Genomic DNA, 15,667 nt, shown 5'->3' with positions numbered 1-15,667 from the left:
CACGAAAAGTATATTGCTATAAACACGCATAACTAATATGGACAAAAAGAAGCTAAAATAAGACACCGTTTATAACATAAAAATTATAGAATATAGAATAAGGGTAAATTATTTCCTGCGAAAATCCAAGAAAAATTAACATACTTCCCCAGATCTAAATCAGTAATTTTCGTGTAATCCCTTAACAGAAATCTGAAAAAACAAAAACATGTAGGTTTTGCTGGTACAAAGAATCTTGTAACTCACCAAACTATCTAATGGAAAAGACTGAATACTACCATGAGTCTAATTTTCATATTTATCAGTTGATTATAAAACATTTAAAACCACAATCTACAACAAATTCAGAATAAGAAACACAGAAAAATTCAAACTTGAAGCAAAAGCACAAGTCTTTTCTGTCATTTAAGAGATGAAAGAAGAAAAACAAATATGTCAGCAGGACACAGAGGAGGGAAAATATTACTACTCCTATATAGTATATATTCTGAGGAAGAAGAATACCTGAAATGATTTTTCTTTTTTCCTTCCAAAAGTCTGTGCAACTCTGCCTGTACTTTCTTATTTCAACTATTAATTAACCCTTTAAACTATAGACGGAAGAGAGAGGAAAGGGTATTATAGAATAAGAGTATATTTATCTTTTTAGTATATCTTATCGGTTTATCGATAAACCGATAACCGAAAAGGACAAAATCGAAATCATAACTCAATAAGGAAAATTTTGAAATCGATAAACCGATTCGAATGCATCCCTAAAGAAGATATTTCTTTTCCAGTTTTGGTCCCTTGGTTGCTTTGTGTCAAAAAGTTTTTTCCTTTATAATATCTTTGTTGGACTCTGGACAAAAACGGTCAAAAACGGTTCCATGGTCTAGTGGTCAGGACATTGGACTCTGAATCCAGTAACCCGAGTTCAAATCTCGGTGGAACCTTCTTTTTGTAATATCTTTTTCTTCATAAGACCGAACAAAAAAATTACTACACAGTAGTTGGTATGACATAAGCATTATTCTAATATGTGTCTATAGAGTAATTGGTATAGGCAAGTGATTTAATTTTGTACACCATTCACGAAATAAAATTTTGAATCCATTCCACCAATTCCTCAACTAATTGTTCACACTTTATCAACAGCTTTTATCAAAAGTCACTTATAGCTTGTTTGGTCAAGCTTCTTTTTGGCCAAAAGTGTTTTTTTGGCCAAAAATTGAGGTGTTTGGCCAAGCTTTTGGAAGGAAAAAGTGCTTTTGGGGAGAAGTAGAAGCAGTTTTGGAGAAACAGAAAAAAGTAGCTTATCTCCAAAATTACTTTTTTGAGAAGCACTTTTGAGAAAAATACACTTAGAAACAGTTTTTTAAAGCTTGGCCAAACACTAATTGCTGCTCAGAAGTGCTTTTCAAACTAATTAGCCAAACACAAACTACTTCTCACCAAAAGTATTTTTAAAAAAAGCACTTCTCAAAATAAGCTGATTTTTGCAGCTTGGCCAAACGGGCTATTTGGCACACCAGCTCAGAACTTGCAGATTTTTCATAAGAAAAGAAACTAATTTCAAGACAAGGAAAAGAGCACTTTATCACTGAATAAAAAGCTGCAGATATTTGGCAAAGACAACCTCCAATCTTTCATAACACATATATACACATTGATATACAACCTACCACCTTTGTGCATGGTCTAACCAAAGAAACACACATCGTATTACTTACACTAGACCAAATCTTTCACTACATAAATTTGGTACAATTAGCTCAAAATAACTCGAGAGAACATTACTACTAGTAATATTTAACTAATACTTATTCTTGTTATACTTAACAATTCAACACGACCACATGTTTCTTGACCACAAACACCTCTATATATTTCTTGAGGAATTAATATCTATGGATTAACTCTAGAAATCATTTCCATCAGTCAATCTCCTTATTATTGACTTGATCACCTTGCATGAATGTAGGCAGTTCATAAGGAATAATCTCCAAACCCATGCATTTCTCCATAATGGAAGGTGGACCAACATGAATATATATCTTCCATAAAAGAATTCATTCTATTCTCTTCAAAAAATATATCATCCAATGCAAATTCTGGGACTTCACTGAAATCACAATATTCACGAACTTGCTCAATATTCCCTTGGCAAAACTCAATGGTTTCTACTTTGGCAGTAGAGTTTGTGGCATTGCTAGTTTGAGATTTTTTTTTGCTGTTTCCCTTTTCCAAATTCAAGCTTTTGATGTAATTCTGGAGGAGAGAACTAGGCTTTGGCCATTTGGTACGACATTTTCGTCTTGAAAATTGCCTTCTTTTTGTTGCATTCCAATGATTCTTAATGGAATTCTCAGTTCTTCCACGTAGTCTTTTTGCAATTTCTGCCCATTTGTTTCCCACTTCGGCATGAGCTTCTATTAGGATCCTGTCTTCTTCCTCTGTCCACAAATCCTTCTGAAACAACGGAAATAAAGTTTTTAAGTTTTATGGATTGACGGTTAAAAATATTTGGATAATCATGTCCTTTATATATTAGGTAATTAATTATAAATAAATTAAACTATACTATTAATGCTAAAAAACTTTATACTGACTATGCATATAACTTAAAAGCATATGGAATTAATCGTTAACAAAATTTTCCACAAGTCCTAAGGAATATTGGGGAAAAGAAATTCTACTACATGCATGGATACAGAAAGAAGAACAATGACAAAGAAAGAGAAAACCCTTTACATGGAATGTGATAAACTTGCATAAAGATATTAAGGGAAGATTCTAAACAGAAATCAAGATTAATATTATTTGCAAAGAAAGAAATAAAAAATCATACTTTTATATCAGGTCTGAGATGGTTGTGCCACCTCTCCCTACTTTGCTTGCCTATCCTCCCTTTGAGCATTTGTGCAATTTGAGACCATTTTCTAACTCCAAACTTCTCTACCAAATGGATCAAAAACCTGCACGTATATAAGTTTATTTTGATAAGTACATCAAGTTTCTCAATAGGAATTTAACCTACTAATTAAGACAATCTTCACGGCAAAAGAAAAAAAAGAAACATGAAATAACCAAAGATAACATAATTAAGTATTTAAAAGTATATTTTGTCTAACAACTCAAGCTTTTAAATGAAATAAAACGATATGATTACCTGTCTTCTTCAATCGTCCATTGTCCTTTGGCGGATTTAGACTTTTTCTTCCTCCCTCTACCTACCTAGTTTTTTCATTGATGAAGATAATAAGCTTCTTTCATTTCTTTTCACCTTCTTATTCTTTCTTCTTTCACCAATTTCTAATTTGCAATTAGAACCATTAGTGACACATGATGAACTTTCATCAGGCACAACAAAATTCAAAGGCTTCGCATCTTCACAACTCAAGGAATTAAAATAGCTCTCATTGTACGTGTAACTAACATCCATAGTATTCTCCTTGATTGTGTTACCACTCTCTCCATTTTCTTGATCAAATGGCTTAAGCTCATAACTTAAGTTAAAATCTTCTAATGAAGAAAAATTATCCTCATTGGAGAATGGATCAAAGGGGTCATAACCATTGGTATCAATCATAAAATTTCCAGTACTGTTGTTGAAGGTATAGTTAGGTAGTACTCCTCCTGAAAGAGAAAAGTTAAGATCAAGGTGCTGAAAATATTGAAGATAATTTTTTGAGTCTATGCAAAAATCATCATCTAATTCTGGTTTGAGGCTATTGTTATTAGGCGCAAAAATTGGGTGAAAAGAAAGCTCTTGTTTATCAAGTTCCATTGGAAGGAAATTAGCTTGAGGAAAATGGAGGAGAAATGAGGGGGAAAAAGGGAGCTCTCTAATCTCTATTTCATTCTCCGATCTTCAATTTAATTTAATTTAATTTCCTTCTCTGTTTGTTATCTTAATGGTAGTAGTAAAGGAGTGACATTTATTGTAGTGTGAATGTATCTGGACTGTTTTTATCAAAGGGTGATCTAATTGCAATTGTTCTAAAGGACCAAGGCTTGTTTTGTTCAGGACTAATTAAACAAAGTATGTACCAAATTTAGGTAGTTTTATAATGATTAGATTCTCAAGTTAGATATATGTTTTTGTTGAATTTTATTAATTTGATCACAAAATCTGATTTATCTTGATTTTTGATTATGTCAGATTTGGATCTTCTTTATTCAGTCTAATGTCTATTATCTTTCTCATTGACGGATGTATATCGAGGTTCGAGTTACATACAAAATTGAGTATTTTATATGTATTTATATTAGGCTCAAAATCATATGTACATACAATGATACTGTGAATAATTACATTAAAAAGTAGTGTTGAAATTAGTAAATACATGTAAAGGAACTAAATTCTTCTTCTTCTTCCTTATTTTTCTTTTCGATCCTTATAAAAATGTAAAAGAGGGGTTTACTTATTTGTTTAATTGATACAGTAAATATGTACCATTAAATTGTTCAGCTTAGTAAATTCACACTACGTGAAATTTATCGTAATTTCCCTTTTCTTTCAAACTTTAACTTAAAATGATGTGCACAAAGAATACGGAGGAATAAGTCAATGGTATTTCTTTAATTAAAGCAGTCAATAGTAGCAATTCCTTGTTAAAATTAGCCAACGGATGTAATAAGAAGTTACTGCAATTTAATATAATTTTGACTTTGCAAAATAATTTTTTTTGCGATAAATCTTCATTTAACATCAATTCTCCGAGTTATATTTTCAAAATCACACAATTGTATCATTACTCAAATTTTCATCACCCTTTTTTTGGCCCTTTGCATTTATTAAATAGGCTTTGTTTTAAAGAGAGTAATATGCTAAATGTTTCGAAAATGGAATTTTTTGTTAAAAATTTCATATATTGATAAGCGAGAATTTATGTTGAAAATCAACTCTATTTTGGAGAGGACAACTTAATTACCATGTTAAACAAAAACATGTTTCGTGTTTTAGTTCAAAAATTTGTATTCTAGTCTTTAAATGTCATAAAGATTTTTTACCATTATTGTCCACCAATTAATTCTTTGACCATGTAACTGGACAACCAGAATGTTCGTCTTAGTACCTTTAAATCTTTAGCATATAGTAGGAGAGTAGATGAGTAATTAGATTTGTTAACTGAAGCTCTCTTTCTCTTTCTCTCTCTCTTTCCATTGTCACATTAAATTCTGAAATTACTACTTGTCATTAAGAGTAATATTAATAGTCAATAAATTATCATAGATGTTACGATAACTCAGTCAACCTAATGTTGAATTACAATGGTTAAATGTTGCAGTTAACTATTCTCTCTCTATTTTTCTTTTAAAATCAAGAGTTTTATTGGTCTAATTTTACTACGGGATAAAATAAGTAAATAAAAGTAAGGTATGACATTAACCTAACATCAGCAAGTAGTAAAATATATCGGAAATAAATGTGACAACAAGGAGCTTTTCTTCTCCTTTTACGAGAGTGAGCTAGGGGTCAGTTGTTTAAGACTCAATTATTCAAATGGTCACTCAATTATCTCAAATTATTTCTTAAAGTTATTTTTTTTATTTATAATAACAAAGTCGTTGAACTATGCTTATTGCACTCAGAAGGTCACTCGTCTTTATTTTCCAAATTTTTGAATTGGGTCAATAGGCATAGTTCAGTAACTTTGTTGTTACAATCGAAAGAAAAGTGACTTTAGGAAATAATTTGGGATATTTGAGTGACCATTTGAGTAATGAAATCGTTGTTTAATGCAAAAATCATATGTGTGGCGCTGGAAACAGAGCATATGTATTTATCAGGAGAGTTTAAAATTAACAACAAAAATGGGTGTGAGCACGTGATTTTTGCCCTATATGAATTATTCCCATAAATTCAAAAACAAAACAATTTTTTCCATTGTTTGCAATTTTGCAGATTTTTTGTTGCATTTTCTGTTATTGTTTGCATTTGTCTGTGCATGTTTATTTTATTTAAATTATTTAAAAATAAAAAAAAATATGTTGCATTTTTTTGCATTTAGGATTTAACTTTGCATTTTTAAGAATTAATTAAGTAGCTTTACAAAAATGGAAAATCACAAAAAATAGTTTATTGTTGCTTTTTAATTTTTGATTTTTTGGTAATTCTCCCTTTAATTTGGTACTTAACTTAGTTGTGGTAGTCATAATTTAGAGTTAATTAAATTAATTAGATAATTTGGATTAGGAATTAATTTAGGTTTTTATTTTAGTTTAATTTAAAAGAAATTGGGAAAGGAAAAGAAATGAAAATAAAAGGAAATAGAAAAGGCTGTATTTGGGCCAAACTTGACAATTGTCCCCAAAACCCAACCAAAACCGGCCCAGACCCGCCCCAATAACCGGTCCGTCTCCAGCTTAATCCAAATGATGCCGTTTCAGGCGTTTTAATCTGGACCGTTGAATTAGTTTGATTAAACGGTCCAAATTCTCGCCCCCAAACCCCGACTCGATCCAGAACCAAATCGGTTCCCCCAGTGAAACAAAACGACCTCGTTTTCCATTAATGATTTAATCAGAGCCGTTGGATTCCAATCATCCAATGGCCCTAACTAAATCATAAATTTAATATACTCAAAACCTCAAACCCCTTACCCCTCTCAGAACCCCCCCTCATCGTCTCTGATCTCTCTTCAGAGACCAGCCAAAATCGCCGCCTCAAACCACCGTTGGCCGCCCGCCGGAAATCGTCTACGGCAGCGGGTAATCACCAAACAACCCCAAATTCACACCATCGACTCTCCTTCATCTCCCCGTTCCGAATCCTTAATCCATTACCTTCGAATCACAGTCGAACTCTTCGAATATGGGATCGAAGGTCAGACCCTTAAACCCTAACTTACCCAATCGACCCCAAATCAACACCACCTAACCCCCATATCTCCCTCGTACCAAATCCATTATTGTTTTCCCTCGAATATTGCAAGAATCTCTCGAATCTTAAATCCGAGGTCGAGCCCTAAAAATCTAAGATTGTCCTCAATAAATCCTAGTGGCATGCATGGTCATATGGTGTTGTTTCTGTCAAAGTTTTGAAGATTAGATTCGACGAAGACTGATGTTGCTCAGTTGTTCTTGACAAAGAACAAATGTGTAACATCAATCTCGTTAAATCAAGGTCTACAGCAGGTTGTTGATTTCTGAAATGGTAAGTGTTTTCATTCTTTTAATCCATTTCATCTCCTTTTTCCTCTCCCTTTCTTTAGTTAGATTTTTTTTACTCCCTTTGAAAACTCGACCAATATGTTGAGTTCAAACTGTTCTCTACTCGTTGTCCCCTTTGTTTCTTTTTGTAAAAGTTGTTCTATGATTCTTATTGGTCCGCTGACTTAGTTTATCTAATTAGGTCGTTTGTTTTAATAACCTAACTAATTTCATGTTTGTTTGTTGATATTAATCAGTCATATAGTAGTTGTTATTAATCAGTCGTATGTTGAATCCATTTAAGTAGTCGATTTTGTTTTCTGCCTTCCATATGATCGCAGAAATTGGTTTGGATCACAGACAGTAGCTCAAGGACTTTGGGTCAATTTGACCCGTTTGTTAGGTTTAAGTAATTAACAGGGGTTGTAAGGGTAGCCTAGGGATTATTTAGGTTGTGTGAACCTTACCTAACTAATTAAGAAGCTTCTAATAGTGGTAGGGTTTAGGAGTGCATTATTGAATAAAATAAAGAGCAAAGAATTGAGTGGAATCAATTAAGAAATTAGGGAAGGGGCATTTATGAATAGGGAATTGATTTTAGGCTTCCTTAAGAGATCCTATATAAAGCTTGCTTAGGAAAAGACTAAAGGAGAACATACAGAATATAGAGTCCAAAGAAAAAGAAACAGAGATATAGAAGTTTAAGAGGGAGGACAAAATAAGAGAGAGACCTAGAAGATAAAAATCCAAAAATACAAACAGCTGCTTTTCACTGTTTGATTAAATTCTTTCTATGATCTCTTCAGTTTCTAATTCCTGAAATAGTTTCTAACTTATCTGGGCTCAAATGATTTGAATCTTGTGGTTTAAAAGCTTGGTTTGAAGTTTTGGTTGTGGATTTTTGATTTTTGAGCATCAGTCTTTGGTTTAAAGCTGTTTTTTTTTCTGTGGTTTCTTTCTGCTGCTGGATACTGTTGTTGCTACTGCTGATCTTATCCCCTTTACTTTCATTTCCAAGTATTTCCTTAGTCTAGAAATACTGATTGAATGCTTGTTATGAGAATCAAGTGGAATCCGATGTAATATAGGCTGTATTTGCCATAGTTTTTCTTTTTTTCTTTTTCCTTACTGTTTAAATACCATGTAGTAGATTGGTAATGGTAGATGTTAAACGAGCTGGTACTGGTATTATAAAATGGGGTTTGTGTTTTAGCCAATTGTTTAGTTTCAACATTAAATAACATGTTTAGAAGGTGTATGAGCAGGTTTGTGGATTGTTTGTATGGCAAATGAACTGTAGGCCTCAATTATTCAGTTTATTTTGATTTGTGCTCTGGATCACAGATTTTTTGCTTAAGTATTTATCTGAATCCATTAAAATGTAAGGTGTTTGGCTTGTACGTGTATTGATGTTGTTTTATAAGCATGTTTGCCCATGAGCCTAAGGTTTGAGATCATGTTTGTTCATTAGGCCCTTTTACAAGTCTCCATTTATCATGTACATGGATTAAGCCAAAGTTTGAATGAATTTGAAATTTGTATGACTGTTCTTGTGAAGTTATTTAAAGGACTGATGTCCATAGTTCCAGCATGTTTACCCATGAGCCATAATGAATTAGTGATGGTTTGATTTGGGAACATTTGGTCAATTATTCTATGTTAAGACAATTGTAAATATGGAAGTTAATTAGGCAATTTGTGTCCCTTAGCTAAGAGTCAGGAATAATTGTAGGTTTAATCCCACTTAGCCTTTAATCTAAATTAATTGTTAGTTTGTAAAATCTGGACTTAAAGCCAGCCCAAGTGGCGAAAGCATTCTCAAGTACGAATGCACAACTTTGAGCTGTTTTGGTTTTGTCGACCTTCATCACGACGGGCGTACTTCGAGCCCCAAAGCTTGCAATGGCTTTTGGTTTAATGCTAATTTGGCACGTTAAAAATCTGTCTGCTTTCAGTTGTTGTGGATGTTCGACATGTGCATCTCAGAATATTCTATTTGCACATGACCCATACGGACTGGGCTAGTTGATTGAGTTTGAGTTTTTCTTTAAAATGAAGTAGTACTTTCTTTTGGCCTTCAACAAATCCATTAGGCAATATTTGAGTAATTAGGAATCCTGCAACTTTATTTAAACAATTAATGTTTTTTTAGAATGAGGTTAGCCATACTAAATAACGCAAAATAGCTTATGGCCCTCCAAAGTTTAGTTTGAATGCCTCTTTAATTTAGAACTGAGGTGCGCCATGCCCAACAAAAATGACCATTGCATGGCCCTCATTTAATTAACTTGTGTTGATCCTTAGAATTCGAGGCGCGCCATTTAGCAATTTTCATGGCCCTCGCAAAGTTGCAAACGCGTAGTTGCTTTAGGCGCGTTACTTTAATAACTTACCTTCCTAAACTATCGGGTGTGCATTTCATGTGACCTAAATCCAAATCCTAACAACGTTAAACAAAATATGTCACGGATCGTGGGTACATTTCATGTGGCTTGATCCAAAGACATGTTTTATATAACGTTGAAATCTTCCTAAAATTAAATAAAAGCAGGTAAAAACGCACATAGGTTTGAAAGTGTTCTAAAAATCAGATAAATAGGCCAATAATAACAGTTGAGCGACCGTGCTAAAACCACGGAATTCAGGAATGCCTAACACCTTCTCCCGGGTTAACATAATTCCTTACCCGGATTTCTAGTTCGCAGACTGTAATACAAAGTCAAATTTTTCCTCAATTTGGGATTTGAACCGGGGACTTGGGACACCATAAATTATCCCAAGCGGCGACTCTGATTCTTAGATAAATAATCCCGTTTCGATTGTCACTTTAAGTTGGAAAAAAACTCCCTTATACCCTTTCCGGGGTAGGTAAAAAAGGAGGTGTGACAACTCTGACGACTCTGCTGGGGAACGAACCCAGAATCTCTGGTTCAGGATTCAGAATTCGAGCTTAGATGAATTGTTATAGTTGGCTTTATTTATTATCTGATTTTGTTACATGTTTGGGCCTAATGTGATAAATGTTGCTTTTAAAGCTTTGATATTCTGTGAACTGTATATAAACTGCTACGAAACCCACCTGCTCTCTGAGTCTTCTAAATCATAGAGGAGTGTGCAATTCGTGTGATTTCTCTTTTGTTAGAGTCATATCCTAAATTTAGAACGAGGTTCAGATAAGTTGCAAAGCCGGTGAAGCTTCTATATTCCCGGTACGCTGCCCCCCTCTGCTCGAGTTGTCCGCTCGGGTAAGCCAGGTCTAGAACAATAAACCCAGGTTTTAAACCTATTATAACAAAGCCTCATGCCGGATCCTTAGTAGGAACATTTGTTTGCATCACATGTATTTGACTTTGGAGACTCAACACAGGGGTTGGGTCTGTTTAGGACGGGTGTACCCGAAATGAAAAGGACCATCCTGATGCATCTTACTTGCTACTTGTGCATTTATTTGCTTCGTTTTTGCATGCTGATCGGCTTATAAATAATGGGAGAAGGCTGAAAAAAAAAAGAATAGCAATGTGAGGGTTAAGTGAGTTCGTCACCTATTTTGAAAAATCCAATGTCCAAATAGTGCTGAAACTCTGCCGAATTTTTGAGAAAAATAAAATGAAAAAAGGAAAAAAAAGAGGTTTTGTTTTTAAAAATAGTTGGTTTTGTTTTATTTGCCCGAACTACGCCAGTTTGATTCTCACAGGGTGTGAGATACGTAGGCAACCCCCATCGGGTCCAACTTCCTTTTTGCATAAATAGCCCGAAAAGAACAAAAATTTTATTTTTATTGCAAATAAGTAATGTGATGCCACTCTTGTCAAAAATAGCCGAATGTCTCTCAAAAGGGCGCCGGAAGGCTGCTTTTGCACGAATAGCCGCCTTTAGTCATTTTTCAAGGTTTTGGCTGGTTAGCCGACACAGACTTAAAATCTTCGTTTTCAGAGTGCTGAAAGGCCGTATCGGCAAAGCCAGATATTTTTGTGAAAATTTTGAAAAATGGTCCATTTTCTTGAGTCAAAATGAGTCGTAGTTTTCTTTTAATTGAAATCACCTTAATAAATATGCAGGATGAGCACAATTCAAAATGAATCTTTCTCAGTCCGTGAAGATATACCTTTGGAGCTACATATGTGGTGACATGATTTGGGGGATGACAGCAGGAAGGTTGTGACAAAAGCGTTGGGTGGTGTTATCGGGCTCTTGAAGGTTAAGCCGAGAAAGCACATAATTGAGGCCTTGATACCATTTTGGGACCTAGCACATAATGTATTCCACTTTACTGATTTCGAGTTAACTCCTACACTGGAAAAGATAGCAGGCTACACCGATTTTGACGGGAATCTTAGAAATCAATACCTAGTGGCACCTAGAGCAGTAACCCCTCACAAATTTTTGGACCTATTAAGCATCACTCGGGACATCCGAGATGGAAATTTAGCCAAAGGATTCTGTACCTTCTTTTTCTTGTACCGACATTACGGGAATCCCTGTGGCTTCGAGACGCCAGATACCGGTCTTACTCACGCAGGAAACCAAGACAAATGGGAAGCTCGGAGAGGATTAGATTTTATAATGATGTTCCTGGGTATTTTGATTTGCCCAAGAAAAGATGGGAATATAGAGTCGGGGCTCGTGGGGATAACTGACTTTATGATGAAAAAGGCAAATGGGACTATAATGCCGCTGATCTTGGCAGAAATTTACCAAGCTCTGACCCTTTGCCGAGAAGGGGGAAAGTTCTTTGAAGGGTGCAATATGCTGTTACAATTATGGATGGAGGAACACCTTTGTCACCATCCCAGATACTTGAATTGTGGTATGACTGGCATCGAGTGCATTGAAAAACAGGAAAAATGGGTAGAGGGTTATGAGTTTCTGAAGGGTACAAAATCATGGCATACCCACTTGAGATCCTTGACTGCAAACAAGATCGAATGGACGTTCGGGTGGCTCTCGTCTAGTGAAGTAATTTATATGTCGGCTGAGGTATGTTTCCTGTTGTTGATGGGTCTTCGGAGTATCCAGCCTTATGCTCCGCATAGAGTCCTGCGTCAGTTAGGCCGATACCAGACCATCCCACACGATGAAGATTTGAGTCGGAAGATCATTAAGTTAGAACCAAAAGCTGCCTTTCCAGAAGAAAAAGTGCGTCGGATTTGGCATCAGTGCAGATCTTAGAGCCTAAAACTCAAATACGAGATCTATCTAGAGGTGAGTTGGAGCCTGGTTACCCTGCTTGGTATGGTAAAATATCCCGAGTTCATTAGGAGCCTAAAAGGTCCGCAAAAAGACCCCATGTCCAATAGTGCACTGACGAAGCACAAGTGCAGTGGGACTGGTTGACCAAAGAAAATGAGTACAGAGCTACCATAAGCAAGTTGGAAAGGCAAGTCTTACCTTCAGTTTGAAAATGGTTTGCAAGCCGCCACAGATGAGGGAGAAAAGAAAAAACTAACTCAGGAAAATGAAACCCTCAAAGCTCAAATTTGGAAGATGAAAACAGCTGTTAGAAACCCAGAAAGAAGCCGAACGGATGAAAGGCTTATAAGCAGTCTGAAAAAGAAAGCCCTTGAGTGTCAAGATGACCTGGAAAAGTTTGAGGCCAACCTAGCCAAAGTTCGAGCACAATGGGCAAAGAAGGAGGAAGAGTAGGCAAAGTTTGTACAACAAATGAAAAGAAAGTATGAAGGGGCAATCACCATCCTGAAGAGAAAAATGACTACCCTCGAGAATGAAGCAGCCAAGCAAGCCAAGGACTTCAAAGTTGATAGGAAATACTGTTATGATTTGATGGCTCAGATGTAGGAAGGAATGCAACAGTTGCAAAATCAACATATCCACGACACTCAGTTGTTAGAAGCCCGGAATCAACAGGTCGGGCGTCTGCTTCAGGAAAAGGGTAGAATCTGAGAGCGGGTCAGAGTCATCGCCGACTACATTGTTGTGAAATGCCAAGCATGTGAGGATATGACTCACACCACTTTCTTCGCGGAAGCGATGACGTTTGTCCGACAGATAATGAGTGACTTGGAGAGGCTTCAAAGGGATCTTGCATATAGGCATGTGGTGAGACCGAATGATGTCCCTCGGGCCCTAGGAGCATTTGAGGCATTAATGTATTCGTGATTTTTTTTACTTGAGTCTGTATTTTCTTTCTATTAGAGTCTGTTAGTTTCTTTTGAGTCTGTTAGTTTTTGAGTCGTTATAATCAAAGTATTTGCTTTTTGAAATTCCCAAAAATGTTTTATTACTTATTTTTACACTTATACCCCAGAACTACGCTCGATTTGATTCATGCGGGGTCATGATACGTAGGAAATCTCCATAGGATTCGACCATAACCAAAAGAAAAGAGAAAAAAAAATAAGAAACTGTAAGAACGAAACAAAATAAGAAAGGGAAATGAGAGAATAAAAAAAACAAAGAAAGGCAAGAATGAAAAAAGGGGAAAAAGAGAAAAAGGGAAGTTGCATATGAAAACAGGGAAAAGCCGAGATGAAACAAGCAATCGAGCAAATACATGATAGAAATGATTAATTACTTAGGTGCATTGCATTCCACAAATATGCGGTTACCAATCTGTTAAGCTCTAATCACTAACGAGTTTGTTGTTGATGCTCCAGAACTAAGGCAAGTGGTTAGTTTGTTGAGCATTCTAGCAACCCATCCATATAACACCAGGTCCAAAGACGAATTGATCATGTCTAACCAAGAACTTGATGCGAGTAGCATCGATCCTTCAAGAGAGGTGGAAGAATTGGATGTTAATTCGATGAAAGAAGAGATGTATAAGTTGAAGCAGCAGATGGCCGAAATGTACCAGGCCTGGGAAAAAGGGCAACCACCACCAGCTTACCCCGCCAACCCTGCTTTCATCCCACCATTGACTCAAACCCAGGAACATCCTACTATTGATTCATCTGTAGGATTTCCTATTTACCATCACTACCAAGGCACCACCTCCCAAACCCCGCAAGCTCCACCACCCAAACCAGTTCCATATCCTCCTCCCCTAATCACTCTTGTCTTCGTAGCATCCCCATCTGATACACTACACCAATCTTCTAGTGAGCCTATGTTCCAAGCCCAAGATAACCAATAATACCCCCAGAGCCCACTTTCAAAGCTTCAGAAGTTTATACTCATTGTTTTGATCTCCCTGCAGAAGCTAAAAAACCATCCAAAAATCCCGAGCAGGAGGAGATGTTCAGCAAAGTTAAAAGCTTCGAACAATCATTCAGAGACATGCGAGGGTTAGGAGGTCAAGTAAGTGTGGCTTACAAAGACCTGTGTCTGTTTCCAAATGTGCAATTACCGGCAGGGTTTAAGATGCCCAAGTTTGATTTGTACGACGGGCACGGTGATCCAATAGCACACTTGAGAGGTTTTTATAGCAAGATGAGGGGAGATGGAAGAAAAGATGAATTGTTGATGGCATATTTCAGTCAAAGTCTGAGTGGATCGGCGCTGGAGTGGTACACCCGGCAGGATCACGGAAGGTGATATACATAGGATGATCTGGCGCAAGCATTCACTTGTCACTTCCAATACAATCTTGAGATCGTTCCAGACCGACTGTCCTTGACAAAACTAGAGAAAAAGCACAGTGAAAGTTTCAGAGAGTATGGTTTCCGATGGAGAGAGCAGGCAACAAGAGTAGAGCCTCCAATGAAAGAAAGTGAGATGGTGGATTATTTCCTACAGGCCTTAGAACCTACTTACTATGGTTATCTGGTCTCAGCTATAGGAAAATCCTTCAATGAAGTAGTGAAGATGGGAGGTATGGTAGAAGAGGGGCTCAAGTCGAATAAAATCATGAGCTATTCGGCTATTAAGGCGACCACTCAGGATATTCAGGGCGGCACATGAGGAATTGGGAAAAAGAAGAGAGAGAACGTAGTAATGGTTGATTCAAGAACTTGGTTCGGACCCGTAGGCTCATCTCACCACTATAATCAGCCTCGACCCCACCACCAAAGTTACCCTCATAGCCCCATATAATCCACCCCAACACTACTACCCCCACTAGAACCTCATTTTCTGTCCACCATGCCCAAATATACAACCAAGCTCCCACCCACGCGCAATGGCGTGCGCCCATTCCCCAAAACACATATCTACCCCTACGAGCCTACCGAAACCCTCCTGGAACAAGTTTCCGGCCTAATCAAACATTTAAGGATGAAAGGTTGTAGAAAACGAAAACCTTTACTCCATTGGGAGAGTCATATACTGGTTTATCCCACAGGCTAAGACAACTGGACATGCTGAGGCTGATACAGTCCAAATTTCCAAATCCTCCCCCGAAAAATCTTGATTATTCCGTAAGTTGTGAGTATTGTTCTGGTACTCTAAGTCATGACACGGAGAAGTACTGGCACTTAAAAAGTGTTATCCAGGAGCTTATTGATACCAATCGGATTGAAGTTCAAGCTCTCGAGGCGCCCAATATCAACTGGAATCCGATGCTAGCCCATCAGGAGGCAAATATGATTGAAATAGTGCATGAGGGAGGGAAGCCCAGGAAGCCGTCACAAAC

At 36.6% G+C, this 15,667-nt stretch overlaps 1 protein-coding gene and 1 non-coding gene across 2 annotated transcripts; one reads left to right on the top strand and one right to left on the bottom strand.

The window, feature by feature from the left end:
- The first annotated feature begins 863 nt into the window (after nt 1-863).
- TRNAQ-CUG (transfer RNA glutamine (anticodon CUG)) lies at nt 864-935 on the top strand. Its single transcript has one exon. It is a non-coding gene; the product is annotated as a tRNA-Gln (tRNA).
- Nucleotides 936-1,968: 1,033 nt separating this feature from the next.
- On the bottom strand, nt 1,969-3,769 carry LOC107791233 (uncharacterized). Its single transcript, XM_075220562.1, has 4 exons — nt 3,266-3,769; nt 3,152-3,216; nt 2,831-2,957; nt 1,969-2,451 (listed from the first exon to the last, which is right to left on the bottom strand). The coding sequence occupies exons 1-4, from the start codon at nt 3,767-3,769 to the stop codon at nt 1,969-1,971; spliced, it is 1,179 nt and encodes a 392-aa protein (XP_075076663.1).
- Between the last annotated feature and the right edge of the window lie 11,898 nt (nt 3,770-15,667).

Source organism: Nicotiana tabacum, chromosome 8 (assembly GCF_000715075.1).
Source record: "Nicotiana tabacum cultivar K326 chromosome 8, ASM71507v2, whole genome shotgun sequence".
NCBI lineage: Eukaryota > Viridiplantae > Streptophyta > Magnoliopsida > Solanales > Solanaceae > Nicotiana > Nicotiana tabacum.
This window is presented reverse-complemented; position numbering and strand designations above follow the sequence as displayed.

Excerpts from the sequence above, each read along its gene's own strand:
- LOC107791233 (XM_075220562.1), bottom strand. The coding sequence starts at position 3,769 with ATGGAACTTGATAAACAAGAGCTTTCTTTTCACCCAATTTTTGCGCCT. Across the intron at positions 3,217-3,265 it reads AAAGAAGAAAGAATAAGAAG|GTAGGTAGAGGGAGGAAGAA; the intron begins GTGAAAAGAAAT and ends TGAAAAAACTAG. Across the intron at positions 2,958-3,151 it reads TGGACGATTGAAGAAGACAG|GTTTTTGATCCATTTGGTAG; the intron begins GTAATCATATCG and ends ATATACGTGCAG.